The sequence below is a fragment of the Brachyhypopomus gauderio genome, unplaced genomic scaffold, assembly GCF_052324685.1.
Source record: "Brachyhypopomus gauderio isolate BG-103 unplaced genomic scaffold, BGAUD_0.2 sc97, whole genome shotgun sequence".
NCBI lineage: Eukaryota > Metazoa > Chordata > Actinopteri > Gymnotiformes > Hypopomidae > Brachyhypopomus > Brachyhypopomus gauderio.
Genome location: NW_027506918.1, coordinates 175,950 through 200,504, shown reverse-complemented (window position 1 = coordinate 200,504; position 24,555 = coordinate 175,950). Strand labels below are relative to the sequence as shown.

Genomic DNA, 24,555 nt, shown 5'->3' with positions numbered 1-24,555 from the left:
TCCGAAAACGAAAGCGAGTGTTGGGATGCCCGGCTAGCGTTAGCACCGCTAGCACACAGTTAGCCACAGCTAGCCCACTATGGAAGCCCGCGAGGCGGACGGCGCGCTGGAGAGGCTCCTGGACGAGCACCTGCAGGCGAACGGGCTGTACCGCAGGAGGATCGCCAAGGACGGGTCGTGTCTGTTCAGGGCCGTGGCCGAGCAGGTGCGTGTCGGTGCAGCCTGGCTGGCCGCTGCGGGGCTCCACGGGCTCGGCTCGGTGCACTAACGTCTCGGCGGTGTCGCGCAGTCGGAATAAACGAGCGCAGACCGAGCAAACCGTGATAAAGTGTGTGTGTGTATTTAACTGTTCATCTTAGTTGATCAGCGTCAGTGCGTGACTGGCACATTAGCGCAGCTAGCCACGGGCGTGTAGTGTGTAGTGCACCTCACACCCAGTGATTAAAGTAGCTAACGCTGCTCATTTTATAATATAATGTAATGTCAATGTCTTAGAAATGTATATTATAAATGTTTATGTTGGTTAAGTTCTTGATTTTGACGATTGCGACCTTTCTGGGAGAGAAATTTTATTGAACTTCAGATGCACATGATCAGATAGTGTAGGGAGAGTTATGAGTTATTTAAGTGTCCTGTGGTGGAAACACGTTCAGGGTCTCCTCACATGGAGTGACTGCACGTGTTGCTACATGAATGTCCTGTGTGAGTGTATTCACGAAGAAAGTTTCTCTCTGGGCGTGTGTTTTTTCTTCATCTCTCCCTTCATTTCCTTGAGTTTCACGTGATCTTAATGTCATGGCTGTATGCTCATTACCAGAGGTGTATAATCCAGGTTCAGAAAGTAAAACTCCTCACCAGGATTTTGCTCAAGCTTGCTAGATTTTCTAATTAGTGCAATCCAGGTAAAATTAGTGGAATCAACACAATCCAGGAAGCCTGAGCAAAATCCTGGTGAGGACTTTTACTTTCTGAACCTGGATTATACAACTCTGCACCTTACTGTGGCTGAGACGGTGCAGACAGAGTTCAAAGTTTTGTTGTTTGAGTTCCTTGGTCCCGCCCCTGCTCCGGGGGCGGGGTTTCTGTGTTCCCCGCAGGTGCTGCACTGCCAGGGCCTGCACACCAAGGTGCGGGCGGCGTGCGTGAAATACCTCAGGCAGGAGAGGAGCTCTTACGAGTCGGTGCGTGAACTCGCAGTGAATCTCACTGCACATGTATTCTTTAGCTCACTTCGCACATCTTCTGACGGGGTTGTACCTACTGTTCCTCATGCGGTTTGTGGTGTTTGTCTGGTAGTTCATTGAAGGGGACTTTGAGGAATACCTGCAAAGGCTTCAAGACCCTCAGGTAAGAGTCTGAATTAACCCTGCCTTGCTGTAACAACCATATCAGAGTGTCTTATGGCACGACCTGACGGACATCTCGCTACAATCTCCTGCACAACAGGTGTCCTACGTTTAAACACACCACTACAATGTTCTAATGATGCCAGTGTGTGTGTGTGTGTGTTGTCTGGGGTGACAAGATCACGCCCCTGTGTGTGTGTGTGTGTGTGTGTGTGTGTGTGTGTGTGTGTGTGTGTGTGTGTGTGTGCGCCAGACTGTGATGTGTTTTGCTCTCTCCCTCACAGCTCAACGATTATTTTTATAGTTGACTAATCACCGATTAATTTTTATGATTAGTCGACTAATCGGATCGTGCGTTAATTGAATATAAAACATACAGCTTATCACACTAGAATGCAACTGCTATTATATAATCATCATTAGATTTCAGCTAAAAATAAAAACAATTAAGATCATAGTTCATTAAACCTTTAATGAAATATGCAACTTGTTGCAACAATTATTAAAATAAGTATAAGGCACTGGCTTAAACAACGCAAAAATAAATACATTAATAAATAATTTTTTTTTTCTTTCTTTCATTTGTCTCTGGCATCAAACGTAGCTACATATAAATCAAATTAGGTAGGTACCTGAAACTAAGGAATTATTCACAAAAATAAAGTTTTGGTCTCACTGACGTTACAGAAAACACACGAATGCGTGCTAAGGCTAATGAAACAAATCGCCATCACTAATGTTAACTTTTACAGTTACCACGATAAGTAAGTATAAAGTTAACGCTCTGTTTACGGTAACGTTAGCAGCTAACTAGCGATTTAGATTACAGAGATGACGGTCCCTCTTCATCATTGTCACAATAAGCCACAACATGCTTCAGGTGCTCGTACATCGCGGTTGTGCTGCCGTGGAAGGAAAGTTCTGCCTTGCAGATATTGCACGCGTTTTGGAACCCGGTTACGCAAAATGATCCCACACTTTTGAGTTCCGTAGCCGGGTAGCCATGATACCAGTCTGTATAATGTCCTGGGATGTCGTCCACTGTCTACCTCGGTTTCCACTACTGCGCATGTGCGTTAGGGACAGAAAGGCAGACGCGACCGCAGCAGTATGGAGAGAAAAAAAAAAACACGACGCATTGACTATTAAATTAGTCGTCGACTATTTTAATAGTCGACATAATCGTGACTAGTCGACTAATCATGGCAGCCCTAGCTGCCGGACCATTTGCTTGGTAACCTTTAAGTTGCAGTAAATAAAAAGTGCATGTGTCGAAAGCAATATAAATTGTGCAAAGTTAGTACATTTATGTTTTAAAGATTGTGCTGTCTGTTTTGGTTTGGTCTCTAGAGCTGGGTTGGCCAGGTGGAGATAACTGCCTTATCTGTCCTTTATAAGTAAGAACATTTCACTCTGAAAGCTTTGACTGTAGTTGATGATTGGCTGTCTTGGTTTTTGATATTCCATTAGTGTACTGTGTTGAATGCCTTTAATCACACGTGATCTTGCCATAACTGCTTGTGTGTTCTACCCCCCCCCAGGCATGATTTCATCATCTACCAGGAACCTGGGGAGCCCCCAGTGAACATCACAGAGAACGGCTACCCTGATAAGGTTTGCATACACACGCCCACACAACAACCAGGCTATTTACAACATGTGGTCCATGCTGAATCGTCTGATTAGTTTGTTTTTATGTCCTTCCTCTCTTCCTAGGTGCGACTCTGCTTCCTCAATGGGAACCATTATGACAGTGTTTACCCACTGTCCCACACCACAAATGCTGCTGTTTGTCAGTGTGAGTCACGTGTTTGGCCAATCTCTACAACCGAAAGGAGAATGTCATATTTGTATGTGGACGACGAGGTTTTGTTTAATCAAAAGGTAGAGGACAGGGCACCTACCACTTAAGTCCTGCGTTTTCTAAAGGTGTGTGTGTGTGTGTCCAGCCATCCTCTATGAACTGTTATACGAGCGGGTCTTTCATGTGGACCGGAGTGTGTTGGCGGCGAACATGAGGAGTTTGAAGGAGAGTGACGAGGCCACGGAGGTGGAGAACAGGAGTAGTGACGAGTCAGACCTGGACGAAGGAGACGACTTCTGGTGAGTCCGCCCAGTCCCCTCCCTCCACCCGACCTGTCTCCACCCGCGCCACCTCCCTCCACCCGACCTGTCTCCACCCGCGCCACCTCCCTCCACCCGACCTGTCTCCACCCGCGCCACCTGTCTCCCTGTCCAGCATGCTCATTTATTAGCAGTGCTGTAGTCACTACCAATCCTCAAACTTCTTCTGCTCTCCAAGATGAAACAGGAAATGTCTGCTCACTGGACTTGTAAGCGTAGAGGCAGGTGTGGATCTCTGGGTCAGCCAGTTGGTCCACGCCTCTTTCACTGCATCTGCAAGGGCTGCTGGGTAGATTGTGCAGTAAAAGCCAAGCTGGGATGTTGAGTGGGAACTGTGCTGACCCGTCTTGAGGCTCGTGTCCGCATTACCGTGTGTGCACGTGCATTCTTGTGCAGGCGTTTTTGGAAATATTTACAGTACTGTGATTGTTTGATCTTCAGGTCCAGTGAAGTCACCGTCAGGACCAGCAGTGTGAACAGGAGAGCGAATTATAAGGTAAAAACTTGGCTCACTTGTATTTCGACCACTTTTACAGTGAATCTGTCATTTTTGTGACTGACTTGCGATTGCGCACCAGGGTCGTGGGAGGGGCCAAATCCGAGGAGGAGGGCGTGGCCACTTGCCTGCTAAGGTCCTGGCCTCGTTGAACCACGCCTATTTCAGGAATGTGGAGTATGATGTGTGGTTGCGGTCCAAGAAAGGTACGGTTTTCCGTGTGCCTGCCTTTCCGTGCCTGAGACATGTGCATTATTAATTTGAGTCATGCACACACTGCTAACGTCAGCAAAAACTTGTTCTCAACGAGACCATTTAAAAACCTTTGACATTTTAAAAAGCATCACTCCTCTACTGTACATTATATACGGTGTAATTTATTACTACTCTACACTGTACACAAAATTATACTGTAATCTGTTAAACCAGATCTACAAGCCAAACTTGCCCAGTTTCTATGGGTTTTAAATAGACCAGTGTGTGTGGTTGTGTGGTGATCATGCAGACAGCCGTGATGTGTGCACTGTTGTCTGAAGAGGTCACGCCCCAGAGTGTGTGTGTGTGTTGTCTGGGGTGAGGAGGTCACGCCTGTGTGTGTGTTGTCTGGGGTGAGGAGGTCACGCCCCTGTGTGTGTGTGTGTGTGTGTGTGTGTGTGTGTGTGTGTGTGTGTGTGTGTGTGTGTGTGTGCGCGCGCGTGTGCCAGACTGTGATGTGTTTTGCTCTCTCCCTCACAGCTCAACAGAGGAGGGACTTCTGCATGGCAGCGGGGATGCAGTACGCAGCAGGCGACAAGTGCCAGGTGTGTGTCTTCGTGTCTGCGTCTGCGTGGCATTTATTAGTGTTGTTTGGGTTTGTGTAAAACTCACTCTGGTCCCTCTGGGTGTCTCTCTCAGGTGCGAGTGAGGAATGATGGTCGTTACTACAGTGCCTACATTCAGGACGTCAGCCCAGACGACGGACCTGTTACTGTCTTTATTGAGGAGCTCGGAGAGAAGTGTGTGTGTGTGTGTGTGTGTGTGTGTGTGTGTGTGTGTGTGTGTGTGTGTGTGTGTGTGTGTGTGTGTGTGTGTGTGTGTGTGTGTGTGTGTGTGTGTGTGTGTGTGTGTGTGTGTGTGTGTGTGTGTGTGTGTAAGAGAAGGTCTCTGCAGGCTTAGACCTGCATTCGGTACCAAGAATGCTGTGAATTTGTTGATTGGTGCACATCATGTAAAAAAAAATGTTGCATGTTCAGTTTTGACTTTTTTTGTGTGTGTGTGTGTGTAGACACACTGTTCCCCTTTGGAATCTGCGTCCTCCTGCTGAAGAGTCCTGGTGTACAGTGACCGATAAGGGCAAGAGACACACTGTATCCAATGGCAACACACCCACTAATGGTATCAGTTATCTTCCTCTTATAGATGTTGTCTCCATGTCTCTCTGTCTCTCTGGTAAACACACACACTGTGTTTGGATCAGCAGAGTGGGACACGAGGGGCAGCAGGAAGTCGGGTCATACAGTATCAAGTCCACACATGACCCAGGCAACGGCAGGCTCCGCCCCTGGCAACCGTGTGCTGAAGCAGCATTCCTGGCCCCCACAGGCCTCTGGAGAAGCACGTCAGCTTGGAAAGAACAACAGTGGCAGGTTCGTTAGCTGGAACACACGCTCACACACGCTCACACACGCTCACACACGCTCACACACGCTCACACACGCTCACACACGCTCACGCTCACACACGCTCACGCTCACACACGCTCACGCTCACGCTCTCTCACGCTCACGCTCTCTCACGCTCACGCTCTCTCACGCTCACGCTCTCTCACGCTCACGCTCTCTCACGCTCACGCTCTCTCACGCTCACACTCTCTCACGCTCACACTCTCTCACGCTCACACTCTCTCACGCTCACACTCTCTCACGCTCACACTCTCTCACGCTCACACTCTCTCACGCTCACACTCTCTCACGCTCACACTCTCTCACGCTCACACTCTCTCACGCTCACACTCTCTCACGCTCACACTCTCTCACGCTCACACTCTCTCACGCTCACACTCTCTCACGCTCACACTCTCTCACGCTCACACTCTCTCACGCTCACACTCTCTCACGCTCACACTCTCTCACGCTCACACTCTCTCACGCTCACACTCTCTCACGCTCACACTCACTTGCAAGCACACACACCCCGTCTCTCGCACAAACACACACACTCGCTCATTCTCTTAAACTAATATGCACAGAAAACAAGTGTTGACCTGGTGGGTGTTTGTTTGAGGGCTCACTGGCTCTCTAAAGATGGCTTCCGCCAGCAAGTGATGGGAGATGTGATGGTGTGTGAGAGCAGGAAGACTGGTGAGGGGGTCGTGGTGCTGACACACGAGGAGGAAGAGGAGCACGCCCTGCTGGAGATGTTGCACAAAGACGAGAACAACTTCCCAACCCTGGGAGCTAGTGCACAGGTAACACACTCGCGCACACACACACACACACACATAGACACACTAGTGCTGGGCGGTATGACCAAAATTCTATATCACGGTATTTTTCAAAATTATATCGGTTTGACAGTTTCTCCCCCCATGATGTGTTAACCGCATTGAATACGAAAAGAATTTCTGCAGTAGAGTGGTTGAGTACCCTATTCCACCGTTAGAAAAATGTCTCCACCTATAGCTAGGTTTATACTTTCGTAGCACTCGACTCCGCCCACCTCGCGCGACCCTCTGCGAACGGCAGAAGCGTTCATACTTTCCGCGTCACATTCTTTGCAGTGTTCTCCGTAATGATATGTGGTAGTATAAACACCTCTCAAAAACAGGGGAATGAACATTTACCTGACCAATTTTAATGTTGCATTGTGTTCCAGGTTTGAAAAGTGCTGGAATTTAGCCTAAAGTACTTGAAAATGCTTGAAATTGTAACTACTTGGTTTCATAACAAATAGCTATCTGACTGAACAGTTCTCTTGTATTACGTTAACAAATAAGAGCTTCTTGTAATTCCAGGATGAAACATGAGAGAACGTGAAGACGTTAAGATTTTTGAAAATATTAAATAATGTAATAAAAAGCAAATTATTTCGAATCATTTTGAGTATGTGTATAAATATTTAACTTGATTAAGTTTAACATGCTGGGAAATATTGAAATGGACCTTTAAAGCAGCGTTTCTCAACCAGGGTGCCGCCTGTCTTCATCGGGGGTGCCGTCAAAATATTCTGATGTGAAATAAAAAACTATAGTTTTAAAAATTGAAGTTATTATACGCTTTAAAAATCATTAAAATTTATTTCATATGACCAGATCTCTCAAGTTTGGTGGGCGTGAGCTTTTTTCAGGCGGGGGGGATTATGTCGCGATGGTTAGTGTAGCGGCTGTGTGTGTGTGTGTGTGTGTGTGTGTGTGTGTGTGTGTGTGTGTGTGTGTGTGTGTGTGTGTGTGTGTGTGGTTGGGGAGCGGGGTTGCTAAAGTCTACCAAGAAACAGCGCGATCTATATTCTGATTGGTTCAACCTGTTATAATATACAACCGATGGATTGGCTGAATATGCTGCGCTGTGCGGCGATTAGATTATTTAAAAAATAAATTAATAATAATAATATTCAAGCGTGAGAAATTCCATGTGTGGTGTGAGAGCGTGTGAAATCGCTAAATATGCGTGAGTCTCACGCTCAAAGCGTGCATATGACCTGCATATGACCCTTACCAAGGTCAGCACGTGATTACGCAGGTTTCCCACTGACTGTAAGTCACATTGATCTGCTCTCTGTCTTAATAATCACTTTTTGTGTTATGTTGGCCGGGAGATGGTTGCAGAGAGTATGTTTTCAGGGTTGCCAACTCTGAACCCTGAGCGTGAGACACACGCATTTGACTGTTTTCATACGCTCTCACGCCACACTTCCGATATCTCACATCCGAAAAAAAAAAATCTTGTTTATTTATCTGATCCATATCTATGATTCAATGAGTTACTAGTTCGCTCTGGCGCCAACCACCCGCGATCGATAGATTGCGATATAACACTTAATCTGTGTCCATTTTACGTTCAGGTTTACGTGAAGGTTATTTAAACCGGTGTGGCTGGTTTATGAAAAATTCTTATGATAACAAAACTAAACACCGGTTTTCAGTGCAAACCGGTATACCGCCCAGCACACACACACACACACACACACTAGGCAAAGTTAATTAATACAGCACCTGGACTCTCATTGCTTTACAAATGAAATACAAATACAGAATAAAGAATGTAATAATATAAGAATAAAGTGGGAGGATACAAATCATCCAGTATTCACAACTGTATGTCCGCCAACATCGTAGCTGTGTTATTGTACTGGGTTGTGTTGAATGAACAGCTGTATAATTGTGTGTGTGTGTGTGTGTGTGTGTGTGTGTGTGTGTGTGTGTGTACGCGTACGCGCAGGCTGCTTGCAATGAGGGAAGCAAAAGAGCTGAGAGGAAAGGCGTGAGGAAGAAGGCTGACACAGGTGAGTTAAACAGGCCAATTAATTACAGTGACGGGTTAATTAAGGCGGGCTGGTGAATTACAGTGACGGGTTAATTAGGGCAGGCTGTTGAATTAAGGCGAGCTGTTGATGGTACCTGGTGTATGTGCCTTTAAAGCCCTTGTCAAACACAATTTCCTGTGTTATTTACACTTAAAACTGAATCGTACCATGATGCACTGCTGTCTGTGTTCATATGAAAACTGGTTCCCCACATGGCCACTGGGTCAGCCTGTGTAAGGACGAGCAGTGCCCTCAGCCTGCTTCTGACTAGGGATGTCCCGATCCAGCTTTTTGAACTTTCGATCTGATTGCACTTCCAATCCGATACCAATACCAATCTATCCGAGCATGTATTAAAGTTCAAAGCTATTTAGTCAACTTATTTTGTTGTCAAACTCATGTTGAAAAGCGTTTTACTCTTGATAACAAGTGGCCAGCTGAAGTACGTGTGTTTGAATAATACACAATGGTTGGTAAGGAGAAACTGACCTTTTTATTTAGCAATGAATAAACTCAAAATAGACAAAATAATAAATAACAAACAGAAATGGCATCAGTAAACTAAGGCTTAAAAAGTCATAAGTGCAAATAATATTGTAAATTGTATTTTTAAAAAGTGGCAGTTTGTCACGCTTCGCAAATGTTTCTGCCAGTGTTAGTTGTGTAGGACCTTTCTTTTTGTCTTTGGTTTTCTTTAGAAACTCTTCATGTTGTTTATGGTGGTATTTCGCTAAATGCTTGATTAGATTGGTTGTATGAAAAGTTCTTACAGCTTTACCACAACGCTTGAATTTACTGTGGCATATGTTGCACTCTACCTCTTCGTCTTTTAAGGTAAAATAATCCCACACAACTGACATTTTTACCGATAACTTCAAATTTACATGGCCGTCTTAATGGTTAGGAGATGCCACTGAGCTAAATTGGGGAGATGCTATGCTGGTGTGCTGGAAAATGCGGACCGGATTTTACTCACTGGTGAAAACACAGCAAAAACTGGAATGGATTATCTAAATGGGTGCGCTGGGAAACCCGGATCGGATTTTCAAAAATAAAACTGGATCGGGAGTCTGGATCGGCATTTTCTCGTGCCTGCCGAACCGATACGCGTTTTTTGCAAATATTGGTGGCCGAGCAAACCTACTTCTAACACACTCTTATTGATCTGCCCTGCAGAGGGTTAGTTAAGGCAAGATGCTCTGTAGACCTTGGTAGAAATTGTTTCTTGAATTGACAACCAGTTTTACTGGTTCTCAGATGAAGGTTGGGACGAAGCAGTCTTTTGTTTTATTTACAGTTTAAGCTCTTTCTTTCTTTCAGAGATGAAGGAACCATCTCAGAGGCCTTCTCAGAACTCTGACAGGGGGAGCCATGGAGTATGTTCCACAGCTAGTTCCTTCCTCATTAGTACACCATTCCCAGCAGGAACTGTTTGTCTAGTATGCTAATAGGACTTGTTTCCTGCATCCTAATTGGCTGACTGAGATTCTGGAGTTTTCAGTGCTTTTGCACTGCTACGGTTCTCCAGTGTGTTTATGCTTTGATATCTTGCAGAAAAGGGGCACTGTGGATCAGGACCAGAGGATCTGCCGAACCCTCGGTGGCAAACCCAGCCCTACACCACCCTGTACTCCACCTTCCACTACACCCTCGGCTACTCCCCCTGCTCCTTCAGCCCCCAAGGCCACCAAACCTGGCCCTGCCCTCCCTGCAGCCGCCCCCACATCTGTTCAAACTGCCCCAGCTCGTTCTCGAACCACCCTTGATCCGTCTACAACAGCCCCCACATCTATTCAAACTACCCCCACGCAGCCTCAAACTGCCCCTCTTGTGCCTAAAACGACAGCCCCTGCCCAGGCTCAAACTGCCCCTTTTAGCCCTGTCACTTCAACACCTGCAATCGTTTCTCTAAACACGTCCACCCAAACTCAGACGGCCCGGAGGGTGAACCCTGACTCCACGCCATCGAGCTCCGTTACCCCTGACCCCCCTCAGACAGCGTCTCTCTCTCCAGCTACAGCTACCCCTGCTCCACAAACCACCACTGTGCCTATCCCTTCTCTACCCCCATCTGCCCCAGTTACCACCACCACCACCACTCCTCTTTCACCTGCAGTAATGCCTCACACTGTCTCCCAACCTCCCCCTCTAACCACACCTGGACATAACCCCAACACTACTCCATCTCCTCCCTCCACTACCTCACCTGCCCTTGCTGCCCCTCAGTCCACCCCTGAGTACTCGTCTGTACCAACCCATGTTGCCCCTCAGGGGCCTGAATCCAGCCCTGTGTGCTCTCAGACTGCCCCAGGACCCAGCCCTGTCATTGTCCCGCCCACCGCCCCCTCTCATGGTCCTCCCACTGTGCCTGTGGAAACGCCCACTCAGGCTCCTGATCTCTCTCCTGTGTTGGATACCCCTCCCACAGCTGAATCTGTATCTGCCCCCACCCCGCCCACTTACTCAACCCCGCCCACCGTACCTACTCCAGCCTATGCCTCTCACTGTGTTACCCCTCCTGCCACCATCCCATGTTCTGTTGCCTCCTTCCACCCCGTTGGGCTCGGGGCTTTTCCTAGCATGCAGTCCCCATACCCTCCCTACCCGCCCCCTCCCGTGGCAGGCGCCATGCCAACTCCGCCTCCCGTCATGCCTTCTGCCCAAACTCCGCCTTTCTCCCACCCATCGGAGCCACGCCTGTACGAACACGCCCCCACCTTCGTCTCAGGTGCGTGTCTTTGTCCTTCCCCCCACTTCCTGCACGACAGACGTGCGTCTCCGTTTTATTCCTCCGTTTTGCCCCCGCAGGGGTGGGACCGGTGGCGGAGTACCAGACCCCAGCGCCAGCCCCTCCGCACCAGCACGCATTTCCTGTGCCACACCTGCTGAGCCACGACCCTCTCTACCCAGGGTTCCCCCAGAACGACAAGGACGACGCCGTCCTCCAACCTCCACCGTTCTCCCTCCACCACACGGGGAAGGACCTGCCCAAAGGTACCGCGCCCCTCTGACCAGCCCAGACGTATGGCATGGGTTAAAGTTCTCCGTCACCACGACGGATTTCCGTCATTTGAATTTTTAGAGGGGAAAAAAATCCGTCAGATCATAATAATAAACTAGGTTCAGTGATGGCTAAGTTACCTTGAAAAAGTAATCCGATTACTGATTACTCCTTTTAAAAGTAACTTAGTTACGTTACTGATTACTTGATTTTAAAAGTAACTACGTTAGATTACAAGTTACTTTAGTAGTTACATTCAGCAGCAAAATACATTTTTCCAATACTCACTTTATTGGAAGTGCATTTTTAACAGTAACAATGTATTGAAGCAGGTTCGGTAACCGAGGCAGAAACTGCTTAATCCAAAAATCCAGAGGAGGGAAACTTTATTGATTAAACCCCCCCCCCCAGTGTCACTTAAAGGGCCAGACTCCTTGAGTGGCCAAGTGTCCAGTAGTGAATTCACCGTGAGCAGTAGTAGTCGCTAAAGTATCTCCTGACATTACGTTTGTGTAGCTGCGCGGTATTATTTGTACATTTATTTGTAAACGTAATACAAGTGAACTGTTCAGTCAGACAGCTACTGAGAGGCAGTATTAACACGGAAAGGCATCGGCATCTTGCGTAAAGGTTACGCTGGCATATGCCATTGACATCGGCATCTCACATACAGATGTCGGTGGCATGTGCCATTGACATCGGCATCTTGCGTACAGATGTCAGTTAGGGTGTCCCAAAAAAAAACAAAGTCTGATATTCTCAAGTCTCACCCCCTAAAAGTGTTCTACCTTTGGATAGGACAATGTGTAAAAAATTTTAAGTCATTATGATAATATTTAGTGGTCCCCCAAGGGCGTCAAAGTTTTTGTCTACCCGAAAATCATATTTTCGACACGATTTTCCATATTTGAGCAGTTTTATTGAGTGCATATAATGTTTTTACATGTCTTATATATCATAGCGAGTTATTTAACAGTTCTGCATCAATTGTTCAAACATGCAATGCTCAAATTGCACATATTTGCTCAAAATGTGCCAAAAATGCTTCAAACTGGCTGTTTTTTTTGTTAATTTAACAGCAAAACTGAAAGTAGCAATCATGAACACAATCAACAGTCACAAATAAAAAGCTTAACATATTCACACACTCAATCACAAACATGTTGGATTGTCGGTGAAGGCAAACACTGGATTCCAGTAGAAACTGAAGTCTACACTCTACAATTTAAATGTTTACAAGGTCGTTGCGTTACTGACATCACTGACTAGGTTTATACTTGATGCGTTGTGAGCGGCACAAGGGTCAGCGTGGCGAAAATGACGCAATCGCGGTGGTTCCGCCCGTGCGTGAGGGTATCGCGCGCTGTGGATTCGTGAGGTCGTGCACTTATCGAATTTTGAAACTGCTCACGCCACGCCTCAGCGCAATGAACAGTCATGTTTGCAGGGTTCATACACCTTTACAAGGTGGAATTAAAGCACTTGTATGTCACTTTAAAGGTCCATTTCAATATTTCCCAGCATGTTAAACTTAATTGTTATATATTTATACATATACTCAAAATGATTCGAAATAATTCGCTTTTTAGCACATTATTTAATGGTTGTTTATTTTCAAAACACCCAATCTTAACGTCTTCACGTTCTCTCATGTTTCGTCCTGGAATTACAAGAGACTCGTATTTGTTAACGTAATACAAGAGAACTGTTCAGTCAAACAGCTATTTGTTGTGAAACGAAGTAGTTACAATTTCAAGCATTGTCAAGTACTTTAGCCTAAATTTCAGGACTTTTCAAACCTGGAACACAATGCAACATAAATTTTCGTTAGGTAAATGTTCCTTCCCCTGTTTTTGAGGGGTGTTTCTTTATACTACCACATATCATTTTGGACAACACTGCAAAGAATGTGACGCACCAAGTATAAACGCTTCCGCCGTTCATGGAGGTTCGCGCAAGGTGTGAGGAGTCGCGCGCTACGGTCACTCGCCAAAGTATAAACCAGGGGTCGGCAACCTATGGCCAACTTGCCACCGTTGGCACGCCGAGGCGTAATCACTGGCACGCGGCACGCTGGACCAGCATCAGCTAAAAAATTAAGAGACATGTCCCCCCCACTTTTTCAAAAGCTGGTTTTGGTCCCCTGCAGTTTTTACGGTTAAAAACAAATATTTAAATAGCGACGAATCAAGCGCTAGGACCATGCAGAAAACGACCACTTCGAGTTCGCTGAAATAAATCGGGTCTATTAGTAGTTCGCTCCAAGTTCTCTTATATCCTATAATTTTAACAGCAGTAATTGTCATTGCCATTTTTGGACTTTTAATTTTTTTGTAACATACCTACTTAAAGCAGGTAATCTTACTGCTTATGTTTTTGCGATAGTGAATCTGATAAAAAACGAGAGCTTCATACCTTTTAAAGCTCACCAGGATTCACTAAATTTGAGGAGGACCCCCAGATACCTCCATTATATAAACATTTATGTACATTTATTGCTAAGGTGTTGCATTTTGTCACTTCATAGATTCTCTCTTCTCTCCTTACACAGGCTGTTTAGATTAATATACTAAATGTGTTTATTGTGTAGAATTAGGTAAAAGAGGCTGTGTCCCAACTACACAACATTTTCAGTAATGTTGCAAGGAAAAATTTTCAGTCAAATGAAAATTTCTTGTTTAAACCCATGCCGTATGGGCCACAGCGTGTTGACTGGGAATACGTTCATGCATATTATGATTGTGCTGTGCAGTATATTGGACTCCAAAATACTGTTTCTGTCATTTACAGATATGAATGTCCTTAGGTGGTTCTTTAACCTTGGGGTCAAGGTAAGGAGCAGTGCGTTCTGTTAATAGCTGAATGTTGAATTTCGTGTCAAGTCAGTTACAGGGTTTATTCTCCTTAGTTTAAATTTGTATATTGTGGTTTCTACAAGTTTCTGGCAGGTTTTTCTTGGATTTTTTAAATTATTTGATTACCAGCGGAAACTAATATTTAAATGTTTTTCATTTTGAAGAACCATCACAATTAACCTCTAGTCCATAAAGTGTCATTGGATTGTTTCTGGTTGTATTTCAACTTCAGTTCAGATGTTTTCTTCATCACGTCAGCGGTGTTGTTGGAGCTGCGGCCTTCCTGTGTTGTGTTCTTGTGTCGTCAGGCGTACTCACACCCCATGTGGGCCCCGGCCTCGTACCTCACACCGCTGACGCAAGCCTACCACATGCAGCCCAAACCCCTGCCCACCACGTCCAGCCTGTACACGCCGCAGTGGCATCCGGACCAGAGCTCCGCCTCCCTGCCCCACATCAGCCCCGCCCCTAACTACAACCCCATGGGGCCGCCTGTTGGAGCAGGCGGCGGCCCTGTCGGTCATTTCGAGGTGAGGGGCGTGACCCCGGTGGCTCCTCCGGTAGAGGTGGGTGGGTACGGCGGACACCCCCATTTGGTGCACATGCCGATGCCCCCTCGGCCAGCTGTGCCTTGGCCCGCTGCCCACACTCCACACGTCTTCCCTGGGGTGTATTCTCTGCCCCCTCCTGGTTCAGTACCATACTCTATTTCAATACCAGGGGGTGAGGCTTATCCTCCTACCTCCATGGGGCACCAGAGACTCTCCATCCCGCCCCCCCTGAACCGCAGGGTTGATATCACTACAGCAGTGGGGCCCATGGTGATGGAGAGAGGGGAGGGAGATGGCCAGAGGTCCATGACGCCGCAAACAGACAAGCCCACCTGGACAGGTGCTACCCACCTGTATCCAGGAGGCGTGGACATGAAGCCCGTCCCCATCCCCTTCCCCACCATGGAGCTGCAGCATCGCGGAGGACCGAGTCCCGTCCTTCAGCCTGTCCCCATTGGTGGCGCGATAGGTGAAGGGGTGGAGCCAACAAAGCTAGCCAATGGAAACACGAAGGAGGCCGACGTGACTAGACGCTTTCGGGGAGGGGCCTCTGGAGAAGCGGTGTCCACTCACACCACGCCTTCCTCCGTTCTGGACGACTGGGAGGCCGAGGAGGCGGAGTACGGAGACCCAGATTTGAGAAGTGGGCGGTTGTATTACAGTCAGTCCTACAAGGCAGGGGGGAGGCGTGGCCAAGAAGACCGAGGAGGATTCAGAGGGGGGGGCTTCCGTGGCCGAAGGGATTATAGTGGACGGAGCAGGCAGTACAATCAGTCCGTTTACCATAGAGTGTATAGGGGGCGGGGCAGGGGGCGTGGCTACACTCAGCACTCTAATGCCAGAGAGGGAGGTTACCCAGGCGGGCACTTTGCTCCTTCACCTGAAACCTGATATGCAGTTTGACTCGTTTTTAATCCTCTTGGTGCAGTTGTTTGGTTTTTTTTATTAATGGTTGTTCTTTCTTTGGTTCACCCTTCTGCTGTGCGTTTAGAAACTCACCCATTCATCCTGTATATATGACTGCATGTGTAATAAATGTAATAAAGTTGTGAATTTAGAAGGCTGAGGTGGTGTTTCTTCTCCGGTTCGTATGTGATGGAGAGGAGCACCAACAGCACCACCCTCCACAATCTCACAACCGATGTGAATGTATGAACACTCATCAAAGTCAGACTGCCTCTGAATTGTTTAGTTTACCAGTCACTCTGCTTACAACGTTAAATGCACTTTAAGTACTGTAAGGGTTTTGGCTCCAGGGTACACTGGACAGCCAAGTAAACGCTGTAGTTGACTGAACCTGTCCCTGGAGTTTCAGTGGTCATTTGTACAAGGGGGTAGTTCATAGGTATGAGGTTTATTTTACACCCTCCCTTTATGCAAGTCACATGACAAATGTGGTCAGACACATTAACTATTTGAGTAATTTCCACTGATTACCAAATCCAGGTTCAGAAATGAGTTCTGTAGAACCTTTGTGTGTGTGATGGTTGTTTACTATGAGCATTATAGCACATTATCTTCTCACCGTGTGTTATGTGAAACACCTGCTCCAACCTTCCCAGGGAATCAGATATGCATGGTAGAAACGTCCTTTTCCAGACGGGATACGTGGCTAGGTTCTCGGAGGACGTTTGATCAGGCCGGAGATCGGCCGTGCCTTAGCTGAGCTGAACAAGCACATACAGCCATGACAGCCGTGTCCCCTCATTCTGAAATGGACCAAGCTGATGGGATATCTGTATGTTCCTGGTGTGTGTTGTTACTCGAGTGCCTACAATTGCAGAACCCTAAATTGTAAGATGCAGTTTTGATACTGAATAAATGTTTGCTTTCATCAAAAGGTTGCTGTCTTTTTTCCCCCGTTAATGTGTGGATAATCTCCCAGTGATTAACAGGAGCTAGTCCAGCACAGTAGTGGAATTAAACATTGAACTTGGAACAGAACTTGGTTTTTAATACATTTGTTACAACAGCTTTTCAATTAAGAAAAAATGTTTACAAGTGGTGATTCAAAGTGCATAAACACCAAATATTTGAGAGGCTGCTTAATAAGATATGATGGTATGAGTAAAATGTTTTATTCAAACTATACAGTTTGGCGTGTTTCTCGTTCACTCTGTTTTAGCACTTTGTGTCCATTAAAAACACAGTGTCCATGTGTTGACTGGCCACACAGATCTTTTTCTAGGTCCCGTTTAGAAATGTTTAAACTGCATCCTCTCCCCACCGTCTTCAGCAACGATCCCTCCGTGGTCTGGATGGACAGAGATTCAGTGGCTGCACTCCCACTAAATTCCTGCCATCCCAGCCTGCTGGAGGGTCAGCGATGGTATGAAGGGGGTGGGAAGAGGAGGACCACTCAGAATTACTGGACCTGGTTAATATGGTGGTTTTGAAATGTGTCAGTGTTCAAAATAAATGATCCTAAGTGCTGCTTCTTTGATGTCAAACACTGGGAGAGTTGTGGTCCAGTGAAATGGGACCAGTGGGGGAATATTTCCCTGACCTATTGGTTGTAGTATTGTGTTATTTTAGTCGTCCAGGAAGAAGTAGTTCCCACTTTTCTTTTGTTCCACGTCCTGAGGGGAGACAGTGAGGGAGGGACACGTGGAGACATTAGACAGCCGGGACGGTGAAGAGCAGTATGTATAATACATTTGTGACAGATCAAACTACTCGGGTCACTCTACACAGTCTCTCATCCTTTCACACTCGCCTAGATTCTGTTCTTCCATTACAGTATTTCTACACTAGAATTTTTTTTATTCTAGACATTTTTTTATCCTTTCCACCAATGCTGTAATCTGAATTTTGTGTGTGTGTGTGTGTACGTACTTTAATGGAGTTTAGCTTGTTGATTCTTGGTCTGAAGTTGTTGGGGTCTCTCCTGAAGGTGATCTCCAGCTGTGCCAGGAACTTGTTCATGCCAGCCAGCAGATTCTGTGGCCTGTCACACACACACACACACACACACACACACACTTCACAAGTCGTCCTGAACAGACTGCTACACTTCTAGAACTACCTAAGCTAGATCTGAAATCAACTTGACACACAGAAGTGTAATTTTAGCAGCGCTATGAAAGGGTACGATGTATTCCTACGAGTTGGCGCAGGTGTTCCTGGAGGGAATCCCATCGAACACGATGACGCGATCAGCCAGGTAGGTGGCCATGATGAAGTCGTGCTCCACCACGAACGCGGTCTTCTTCGCATGGAGAATGAACCTAGGAGCAGACATGGAGGCAGGATGTCAACTTCACCACCCCGAGTACCTCCACCCTGGTGAGCGCCCCCCACCCCACCCTAAACGACCTCCACCTCTCTGGAAAAGCTTTCTGCTTGGTTTTGAATTGTAGCAGTAGGAATTTTTTGTGACCGTTCAATCAAAAGTGAAGTCGGGTTTGCAAATGAAGTTCCTCTCAAATGTGTTGAGGTCGGTGGTGTGAAGGCCACAAGAGTTCCTCCACCTTCAACACCACATCCGTATGGACCACAATTCACGTCTCAGTTCTGCAGGGGTGTTTCATGTAGTTCTTTATAAACCTCCTCATTTATAAAACTATTTCCTAGTGAACCAGGAAAGGATTCACCTGCAACTGATTTCAGCTGTTTAGATTTCACAATACAAGTGAACTTTGAAGAGAACTCCATTCTCTTCCTGGTCCTCTTCAGCACTGATGAGAACTCGGACAACCTGCTGCTCATACCACACTTCCTTCAGAACTAAAATCCCGTTGGTGTAACAATGAACTATGGGTAGTGTAGTCAGCACAGCATTTTATGTGGCAACACTTGTCTGCTAAATTCTCATGAATTGCGTAAGATCAGACAACTGACAAAACACCAAAATGGTAAAGTCCTGCATGTAGGGGAGATACTGCTGCAGGGGAGATACTGCTGCAGGATAGAAGTCCCTGTACAGCCTCTTATCAAAGTTTGGCTCACCCACACGGTTGTGTTGGGGAAACCCCCTCTGAGGCTTCCTGTACATTAAAATACAGAAAGGACCAGAATACAAACCACAACCACCCTGTAGGAGGGGATCTGGGTCTGGCTGGTTCTGGGGTTGTTTAGAGTGGAACGGGTGCATTTAACATGTTTACATACATAAAAGGTTTCTCTGCTCTCGACACAGCAGTGCTGGAGTGATCAGACCCTTCAGGGGGTGGAGCGGGGGTGGAGGGCAGGACGATCAGTGCTCTGTGCCCCACACCCAAAGGAGGGGCCACAGTCTTCACTTATCAGGAGCAGACCTGCTGCAGCTGTGATCAGTGCGCCCCTCAGCTCCCCCTGGAGGGCATCGTGGGTGCTGCAGGGTGGTCTGGGCAGGCTGGGAGCGCCGTTACCTTTTGACGACTCTGGCTGCCATGAGACGCTGCTCTGAGTCCAGGTAGGCAGACGGCTCGTCGATCAGGTAGACGTCTGCGGGCTTGCCCAAACACAGGGCTAACGCAACACGCTGCAGCTCACCACCAGACAGATTCTGAACCTGCGCACACACACACACACACACACACACGCACGCACGCACGCTGGGAAACATGAACTAGACGAAGAATGAAACCAAGAGTGTGCAGCCGGTTGCCATGAGGACTCACGTCCTGGTCGATGATACTCTCGATCTGCATGGGCTTCATGACGTCTGTGACGAACTGGGGGTGTGTGTACGCATCTCTGATCTTATCATGCAGCAGAGCACGGACACTGCCCTAAAACAAACACACACACACACACACTACATTAAACACAACAATACCATCAAGAGTAAAGTTATCAGCAGTAGGAAGTCCAAGCTGTCAGTAAAACATGTCCAGACATGAATGAGGCAGCTCTAAACATGAACCAGATGAGCTGACGGACTGCACGTATCACACGTGAGCTCTGGGTCCTTCACGTTCAGTCTGGTTAGACTTACCTTAAACTTGGGGCTGATCTTCTGGGGTTTGTAACTCACGTTCAGAATAGGCACATCACCTACCAAACACACCCAACAGACGATCACAATGACGCCAGACATGCATATAAAGGTTTGGAACATTTTGTTCTGCAAACGTGTGTGTGTGTGTGTGTGTTTGAGAATTTCACCTCCTCCATCTGGTTTCAGGCCACCTGCCAGCATTCGGATAAACGTCGTCTTCCCAGTTCCTGCAAAACGGGGGGGACGACAAACTTTAAATTATTCATACATACAGGATCTCCCACTTACTCACACATCTGCTGATTTTCTTGAAAGGAGTTGCCATTTTATAATTGTTCAGGGTTCATACACTTTTTTGACAACTAATTTCCATGACTTTTCCATGACTTTTCCATGACTTTCAGACAAATTTCAATGACTGTACATTCTCTAAACATATGTGTAGACACGAAAAATAAGAAAAAATCCAGGCTAAAATTCCACAGTATATCATCAATTAATGAAAAGACACATGGTTTAATTGAAAAAATAAACATTTACCGTATTTTCAATATCAATATAAGCCGCATCTAAGTTTTTTTAATGGAAAATGTTGTAGCTATAAGCCGTATCCGGGCTAAAAGCCGGTGAGTTCCCTTTTACCGACGGGTCTGGTTAACGATGGACGGAGTTACGACCGACTTTTCTTAATTTCGCGCGGTGTGTGGAGGTGCAGTGGCAGCTCTGTGGAATGTTGTGGAGTGTAGTGGAGTGTTGTGTTGTGTAGTGTTGTGTACGATAAGCTGAAGCAGCGCAGCCTCCACCGCAGCCCATCTCGGCAACGCGGTCGCTCTTTCTCATGCTGTACGCACGAGAACATTGTTAGTTTTTTTTCTATTCTGTGTTTACGATCAAGGCGTGTCTAAATCTAGGTTCGCACTTAACGACGAAAACTGCTTTGCGTCTGACTTTTCAGTCTCTAACCCCAACGTTAACCAGTTGGTTAACCACACAGTGCACATTTTGCATGCCCCGTGTCCTTGTCTTTCTCAAGCCATAGCTTGTATTTGTCCAACTGAAGCAGCCATAGTTGAATCGGCATTTACCAGCATTACGCTGATTTACACGTCATCAAAGTACAATCTACAGCTCCGCTTGGAGTCCAACGCTAACGCAGCGAACTAACCTGTGAAGTTACGTTAGTGGTCCGCACAAAGAAAAAACATGGCTATATTATATATGTTTATTTTTTCTTCCGGTTATCGGAACGACATATATTTGTGTCAAGCAAATTTCCATGACTTTTCCAAAACATTTGAGTATTTTTAGTTTTTCCAAAACTTATCCAGGCCTGGAAATTGCTATTTTCAAATTCCATTACTTTTCCAGGTTTTTCATGACCGTACGAACCCTGATTGTTGCATCATAAATCAATTTCACTTTTCTGTTAACTAATTAACTTAAACCATGAATTCATCACCAGCAGAAGCCCCGCCCACCACAACCCCTCCCCCGCCGCCCGCCGGGCCCTCACCGTTCTCCCCGAGCATGACCATGATCTCGGAGTCGGTGAACTCTCCGCCCGTGATGGTGAGCTGGAAGTCTCCCATGCTCTTCTTCATGTCGGGGTACTGGTACCGACACATCTTCTTCACCTCCTCCTCCGCCGCCGTCTCCGCCACCTTGAACACCAGCGAGGTCTCCCGGAAACGCAGGTTCTCCGTCGGGACGTAGCCGTCCAGAAAGATGTTGATGCCTAAAAGGGAAATAAATGTTTACAAGTTAGTATGAAGGCGTCCTATTGGCCGGCGTAATGTCGTGGGGGTGGGGCCTGTGGCGTTGGTGCGAGCACCTTCCCGGACGCTGAATGGCATGGTGACCACACCGTACGCGCTGGGCACTCCGTACAGACAGCAGATGAAGTCAGACAGGTAGTCCAGCACACTCAGATCGTGCTCAACCACGATGATGTACCTGCACGCACACACAAACACACACACACACACACACACACACACACACACACACACACACACACACACACACACACACACACACACACACACACACACACACACACACACACACACACACACTCCACTCAGACTAGTGCTACTCTGACTGATGTAGTCAGACACACGTGTCAGGTGTCGTGGCATACGGACCGGTCGGGCGAGATGAGGGAGCGAATGGTGATGGCCGCTCGGAGTCTCTGCTTCACGTCCAGGTAGCTGGACGGCTCGTCGAACATGAAACTACGGAGACAGCACAAAGTCAAAAATGCCAAGACGGACGTTCAAAGGAAAAATGGCAAACAGGGAGAAGTAAGAGAAGTGACCAACATGTCTGCTCGCTGGATGCAGACCACCGCACAGGCAAACCTCTGCAGCTCTCCACCCGAAAGGTCCTCCACGTTACGGTCCCGGAGGTGCAGCAGATCTGACCAAGCACAGCGCAGACACGGTCAACGCAGCGCAGACACGGTCAACGCAGCGCAGACACGGTCAACGCAGCGCAGACACGGTCAACGCAGCGCAGACAGTCTTCGTATGGTTACACACACACTATGTTTAAATGTTACACACCTAGCTGCCCACACACTATCTCTTCTGACTTCGTGTCATCCTTCCTGCTCAGAATGGCCCCTACTGACCCCTACAGGCAGAACAGAGATTTACAACACAGCCACGGTGGTGAATCAACGTCTGGTTCCTCCTCTGCAAGCGGCCCAAGCCGTGGACAAGCAGGCAGGTCTGCCTTCATCCGGACGTTCACCTTGACGGTTTTGGGGATCTGGTCCACGTACTGTGGCTTCACGATGGCCTTTAGGTCATCCTCCAGGATCTTGGTGAAGTAGTTCTGCAGCTCAGAACCTCTGAAGTAGGCCAGGATCTCCTGCCAGTCCGGGGGAGCCTGCACAGTCCAGCCCGGTCACACACGCCCACCGTCAGACCCAGCAGAACACACACACACACACACACAACCCTCATCGCTGTGTGCCGGCACGAGGCAGCACAGAGTTTACAACCAATTCACCAGCGCAGCTTCACAGTAAACCCTGAGGGGCACAGATACATGCGTCTGCCACTCACGTCGTATTTGCCCAGGTTGGGCTTCTGTTTCCCTGCCAGGATTTTCAGGGCAGTGGACTTGCCAATTCCATTGGTGCCCACGAGACCCAGCACCTCTCCAGGACGTGGGATGGGCAACCTGCCCGGCGGCGTGGAGCAGAGGAACACACATTCATCACACACGAGTCATACCAGAGGCACCATTACAGCGGCTGCTTTATGACGTGTATGGTGCAGTGAGAACCACCACAGGTTAAATAAGGTGCTGTAACATTTTACACATATAAGCTAAATCAGCCTCACATTTAAAATGCTCACAGCAGGAGCCTGCAAGCTTCTAGCAGTGCAGTTTGAAGGCCCTGGCGTGAGCCTACCTGTGCAGTTTGAAGGAATTGGCGCAGTATCTGTGCGTGGTTTCCTTCTCCAGATTACTCGGCAGGTTTACGATGGACAGAGCGCCGAACGGACATTTCTAGAAGGAAAAAATACAGGTCACAAAAGATGGACAGAACATGGAGACATGTAAACTCTGACGGTCTGAAACAAAACATCTTTAAGTCTGACTTATGATGATGATGAATGCAATCTATGAGACTGGCCTCTTGGAATAGTCTAATAGATGTTACCTTGATGCAGATACCACAGCCGATGCACAGAGACTCGGAGATCCACACAATCTTACTCTGGGGCGTCACTTCAATACACAGCTTACCTGTGCATGGGGAAAACCTGTTAAAACACGACACACGCAACGCAGGGGAGTAGTGTGTGTGTGTGTGTGTGTGTGTGTGAGAGAGAGCCTCTTACCCATGCGCACCACCGGGCAGCTCTTCTTACACTCTTGTCTGCATTTCTTCGGTTTACACTTGTCATGGTTGACGATGGCGATTCTCGTGTTTTTGTCGGCCATTTCGGGGACAGCGAGCTGGGCTCAGAGTCCACGCTGAACACGAGAGACACGGTTCGGTTAGTCACCTCACTTACCATCAAACACAGTGGCACGTTTAAACCCGATCATAACGTACACCACACATCATAACGTACACCACACGTCTCGTGTCACCGGGAGGCTCTAATCATCTGAATGAAGCTTGACTGAGTCACACACGAACACAGCGGACCGGGTTTCACTGGCACTAATGGGGCCAGTGCAACGCTACCGACTGAGAGAGGACAGAGGACACTTGGCCGTCGTGTCTCTCTCTCACTGCACCGTCCTGTGTGTCTCTCACTGCACCGTCCTGTGTCTCTCTCACTGCACCGTCCTGTGTCTCTCTCACTGGACCGTCGTGTCTCTCTCACTGGACCGTCGTGTCTCTCTCACTGGACCGTCGTGTCTCTCTCACTGGACCGTCGTGTCTCTCTCACTGGACCGTCGTGTGTCTCACTCGGTCGCCGCAGTCCGCGCGACGCTCGGGCCTTCCGCTGCGCACGCGCTAACATGCTAACACGCTAACTCATCCGTCCCGGGAAAACAAGACGTTAACGGGGCGCGTGGGCCGTCACCGTCCGCCAGGACACGTCCGCTCACCCGTTACCGCCTCCTCCGTGTCCGTGAAGACGTGTCGGGTGCGTCGCTGTAACGCGTTAGTTCGTGATTAAGCACGTTAACCGCCCCGTGCACACCAACACAACGTGTCGCTCCCGCAGCCGGCAGCGAAGATGGCGCGAGAGACACGTGACGTTATCGGAGCGGCGACGTCACGGGAGC

At 47.6% G+C, this 24,555-nt stretch overlaps 2 protein-coding genes across 7 annotated transcripts; one reads left to right on the top strand and one right to left on the bottom strand.

The window, feature by feature from the left end:
- The first annotated feature begins 11 nt into the window (after positions 1 to 11).
- On the top strand, positions 12 to 16,670 carry LOC143496574 (uncharacterized). 4 transcript variants are annotated; one of them, XM_076992736.1, is made up of 20 exons: positions 12 to 205; positions 1,098 to 1,181; positions 1,297 to 1,347; positions 2,697 to 2,743; positions 2,888 to 2,960; positions 3,063 to 3,144; positions 3,296 to 3,449; positions 3,912 to 3,966; positions 4,049 to 4,172; positions 4,702 to 4,766; positions 4,861 to 4,961; positions 5,231 to 5,340; positions 5,423 to 5,591; positions 6,229 to 6,412; positions 8,382 to 8,445; positions 9,787 to 9,842; positions 10,021 to 11,194; positions 11,275 to 11,460; positions 14,258 to 14,298; positions 14,631 to 16,670. In XM_076992736.1, exons 1-20 carry the CDS (start codon positions 80 to 82, stop codon positions 15,762 to 15,764), a joined length of 4,080 nt encoding a protein of 1,359 aa, XP_076848851.1. In that variant the 5' UTR covers positions 12 to 79; the 3' UTR covers positions 15,765 to 16,670. The 4 variants fall into 4 exon arrangements, with proteins under 4 accessions (XP_076848851.1, XP_076848852.1, XP_076848853.1 ...); XM_076992737.1 differs by having other exon boundaries at positions 75 to 205; positions 5,426 to 5,591; XM_076992738.1 differs by having other exon boundaries at positions 75 to 205; positions 6,298 to 6,412; positions 14,631 to 16,669.
- Positions 16,671 to 16,800: 130 nt separating this feature from the next.
- Positions 16,801 to 24,535, bottom strand: LOC143496578 (ATP-binding cassette sub-family E member 1). Of its 3 annotated transcripts, none has more exons than XM_076992746.1 (18): positions 24,376 to 24,535; positions 23,652 to 23,787; positions 23,471 to 23,556; positions 23,219 to 23,316; positions 22,866 to 22,983; positions 22,549 to 22,686; positions 22,359 to 22,428; positions 22,116 to 22,212; positions 21,939 to 22,028; positions 21,626 to 21,747; positions 21,308 to 21,529; positions 19,962 to 20,021; positions 19,792 to 19,850; positions 19,475 to 19,585; positions 19,223 to 19,365; positions 17,978 to 18,100; positions 17,709 to 17,820; positions 16,801 to 17,452 (listed from the first exon to the last, which is right to left on the bottom strand). In XM_076992746.1, exons 2-18 carry the CDS (start codon positions 23,752 to 23,754, stop codon positions 17,405 to 17,407), a joined length of 1,800 nt encoding a protein of 599 aa, XP_076848861.1. In that variant the 5' UTR covers positions 23,755 to 23,787; positions 24,376 to 24,535; the 3' UTR covers positions 16,801 to 17,404. The 3 variants fall into 3 exon arrangements, with proteins under 3 accessions (XP_076848861.1, XP_076848863.1, XP_076848862.1); XM_076992748.1 differs by lacking the exon at positions 24,376 to 24,535 and adding an exon at positions 23,870 to 24,368; XM_076992747.1 differs by lacking the exon at positions 24,376 to 24,535 and adding an exon at positions 23,889 to 24,368.
- Positions 24,536 to 24,555: the final 20 nt, after the last annotated feature.